The 3,801-nt window shown below is 37.1% G+C and overlaps 2 protein-coding genes across 2 annotated transcripts in view; both read left to right on the top strand.

Moving 5' to 3' along the window:
* LOC106867736 (uncharacterized) overlaps window positions 1-3,801 on the top strand; it is a 103,334-nt gene that overhangs the window by 44,965 nt on the left and 54,568 nt on the right. The gene's annotated exons all lie outside the window — the stretch shown is intronic.
* Window positions 1-3,801, top strand: part of LOC128251236 (uncharacterized) — a 6,258-nt gene that overhangs the window by 2,027 nt on the left and 430 nt on the right. Inside the window, exons 2-3 of the mRNA XM_052977943.1 lie at window positions 880-936; window positions 3,294-3,542. Coding sequence (XP_052833903.1) covers window positions 880-936; window positions 3,294-3,542 — 306 coding nt within the window. The remainder of the gene's footprint in view (window positions 1-879; window positions 937-3,293; window positions 3,543-3,801) is intronic.

The following is a 3,801-nucleotide window of genomic DNA, read 5'->3' as shown; positions in this document are numbered from 1 at the left end:
CACACACACACACACACACACACACACACACACACACACACACACACACACGCACACACACACACATACGTAGCAAACAAGCTAAACGTGTTTGCCTGTATGTAGGCTGCGATTTGGCGTGGTGGAGATTACTGTCTCAAAGCGCTGGGTGTTAAAACACCTGAAAATCACGGACGGGCATGACAACTCACCTCGAATCCCATTCAGATGTGATGAACGTCAATATTTCACTATTTTCGTGGTTTATCAACATCACATACCCGAACCGAATCGGAGATGAACTGTACCGCCACTCCGCGACTTATGCACATATAGTGTACAAAACTATGTGCTGGTATGTCCGACAATGCATACGTGAGAATTAATTAAAATATGAAATAAAAAGCAGCGCTAGTGTAATAGACATTATCAACTACACATACTTAACGTATATTCTTTGTGGATACCGCCCAGGTTACTGATTTAGTAAGGCTCTTCCTTCTTTCCTGGATTAATCACGACTTACACCGCCTCTCTGGAGGTCTGTGCAGGGATGATGCCCTCCTTACAGCTACCGACTTATCTCGACCTTGTTTCGATATTTTATGATGCGATTGTTTAATTTAGACTAACATTGTAGGGTAGGTGTGAGAGCCTGGATTTGGCCAGACTGAACCTGAAGCAGGTGAAACATTTTGGCCAGACATGGCCAGTTTAAATGCTACAAGCAGAGAACCACATGTTCAATGCCTTCACTCGAACTGCTACTGTATATACTGTATAATTATATCTACAAGTGTTAATTATTATTTAATTATTGTAATTAAAAAAATAGTAAACAATCTTTTTCATCAAATATAAAATCTGAACATCAAAAATTTTTACTTTCGTCTTTTACAGGGTCCACAAGAATTGGAACTTCGTCGAGATTTCAACGTCATAAAATTATCCAAAGTGGTAAATGGATTAACAAATCCTTTTCTCCTTTTAAACTAGATACTATCTAATTAATTCTGTCTTCTATTTATTTCCCTTAACTCATATACTTTAGTCACTATTTTGTTTTTTGTTTTTTTTAAGTTTTATTCTGACCAGGCAGTTCACTAGCGCAACTCAGTCACTGATAATGACTGTTCTCGAGATAAAGCCACGGCTTTGAATCTGCCCAGGGTTATCTCTCTTTGACATTTCCCATTGAGTAAGGCTAAAGAGCTAGAAACACAAATCGGGGGATCCACTAGAGCCGTGGTTTTCAATAGGGATCGATATGGCTGTTGGGAGTCCATGTAAGATTTTGTTGTTCAAATTTATGTACAATTAATTGGTTATAGTTTTACAGTACACAAAATATTTTACCAATTATTTTAATATAATTCCTAATAACATTTAATTATAAAAATAGGGTTTTTAAAACATAAAATGGTTATAAGGGTCCACCTGAGTAAAATAGGAATCAAAAGGGATCCATAGATGGAAAATGGTTGAGAACCATTATGTTAGAGGGAAGCACTGGGCAGATATGGTGTTTCTACACCTTTTACTATCAGTGAGAATTTCTTCTCTTTGGTAACTGCAGTGAATTTGCTTTTAAAAGTTGAAATATGTCACAAAAGTATTTCATCTAAACTAAAGTTAATTTTTTTCGTGGGTGGAGATTAGTTCTGATTGAGAATTTCATTTTAAGAACACAAATAATAATAATAATAATCATCGTCGTCTTCGTTAAATCCTGATATTGGTTAAACTGTTAACAAACCACTAGACAGAGATATTATAGTTTTATTTGAAAACAGATGAAGGTTAGTGACAAGAAGAGCACCCCTACTGTTAAGAATGAAAAAAACTCTGATCCATGAAAGCATGGAACAGAAGGTATTATAACAATGATGATCTTTTAGTTCCATCACTCATTAGACTTCGGCCATGTTGGGGCATCGCCTTTAAGAATTTTCAGTCAAGTGAATGAACTCCAGTTCTTATGTATTTTAAACCCGGTACTTATTTTTTGGCTGGAGTTGCCATAGCACAACTGTGCTACGACGTTACAACAAAAGTAACCTTCCCAACATGCTACACCTTTTTCTCCTTTTAAACTAGACACTATCTTTTCAATTCTGCTTTCTATTTCTTTCTCTTAACTCATAGTTTTTAGTCATTGTTCTTTCTTTCTTTATTTATTTATATATTTATTTATTTATTTGTTTATTTAAATTTTTTTTGCAAATTCTTATTCCAGACAGTTCACTAGGGAAACTCAGTCTCTGATAGTGACTATTGTTTAGATAAAGCTACACTTTTGAATGTGCCCCAGGCGACCTATCTTTGGCGTTTCCCATTGAGGAAGAAAAGCCAGAAACCTGCATCAGGGAGCCAGAATAAGAGCCAGAAACCTGCATCAGGGAGCCAGAACAACAACCAGAAACCTGCATAAGGCGGCAGAACGCCAGGCGAAACGCTTATCAGTATTTCGTCTGTCTTTACGTTCTGAGTTCAAATTCTGCCGAGGCCGACTTTTCCTTTCATCCTTTCGAGGTCGATAAATTAAGTACCAGTTACGCACTGGGATCGGTATAATCAGCTTAATCCCATTGTCTGTCCTTGTTTGTCCCCTCCATGTTTAGCCCCTTGTGGGCAATAAAGAAATAAGAAACGTTAGCGCGCTGGGCGAAAAATTAGCGGTATTTCTTCTGCCACAACGTTCTGAGTTCAAATTCCGTCGAGGCCGACTTTGCCTTTCATCCTTTCGGCGTCGATAAATTAAGTACCAGTTACGCACTGGGGTCGATGTAAACGACTTAATCCGTTTGTCTGTCCTTGTTTGTCCCCTCTATGTTTAGCCCTTTGTGGGCAATAAAGAAATAAGAAACCTGCATGAGGGAATCTGCTAGAGCAGTGATTTTCTCCTGGGGTCAATATGTTTGTTGGGGGTCCATATAGGATTTTGTTGTTAAAATTTATGTACAATTGTTTATAGTTATACAGAACACAAAATATTAAAAAAAAATTTATGCCAGGAATTATTTATTTTAATCTCGGCACATATTTTATCGGTCCCTTTTGCTGAACCGCTAAATTACAGGGACATGAACACATCGACACTGATTGCCAAGTGGTGATGGGAGACAAACACAGGCATAAACACACATACACTCACATATATATACGACGGGCTTCTTTCAGTTTCCATCTACCAGATCATCTCAGAAGGCTTTGGTCAGCCCGAGGCTATAGAAGAACACACTTGCCCAAGGTAGGACTGAACCCAGAACCATGTGTTTGGGAAGCAGACTACTCACCTGATTTCTTTATTTCAGAAAATGGTACACTCGACGTAAGTGCTATTCTGTTGACTGAAATACCAAACATGAAAAGACCGGTCATTTGGAGATACCAGAATTATAAATATGAATGTGACCTGACATGCGCCAACAGCCCTGAATATATAGTGACACATAATGGGAGTATATCGACTTTATGGATCCGAAGTGTAACTAAGGAACGTTTATCTTGGACATTTTGTGACGACAATCTCAATTACAGAAAATTTGATCTGAAGATAAACAGTAAGAAAATGATTTATAATAATAATAATAATAATAATAATAATAATAATAATAATAATAATAATAATAATAATTGCCCAGATGCAGTACCATATGTTCAATGCCTTCAAATTGTCACTGCGTATAATGTGTAATTCTATTTACATGTGTTAATTATTACTTCTGCCTTCGCTAAGGCAGAGGTATTGTTTTTAGTCGTATTTGCTTGTCCGTGGACAAGATATCTCAAGAACTGCGGAATGGTTTCGAATGAAACTTT

The sequence above is a fragment of the Octopus bimaculoides genome, chromosome 29 (genome assembly GCF_001194135.2).
Source record: "Octopus bimaculoides isolate UCB-OBI-ISO-001 chromosome 29, ASM119413v2, whole genome shotgun sequence".
In the NCBI taxonomy this organism is placed as follows: Eukaryota; Metazoa; Mollusca; class Cephalopoda; order Octopoda; family Octopodidae; genus Octopus; species Octopus bimaculoides.
This window is presented reverse-complemented; position numbering and strand designations above follow the sequence as displayed.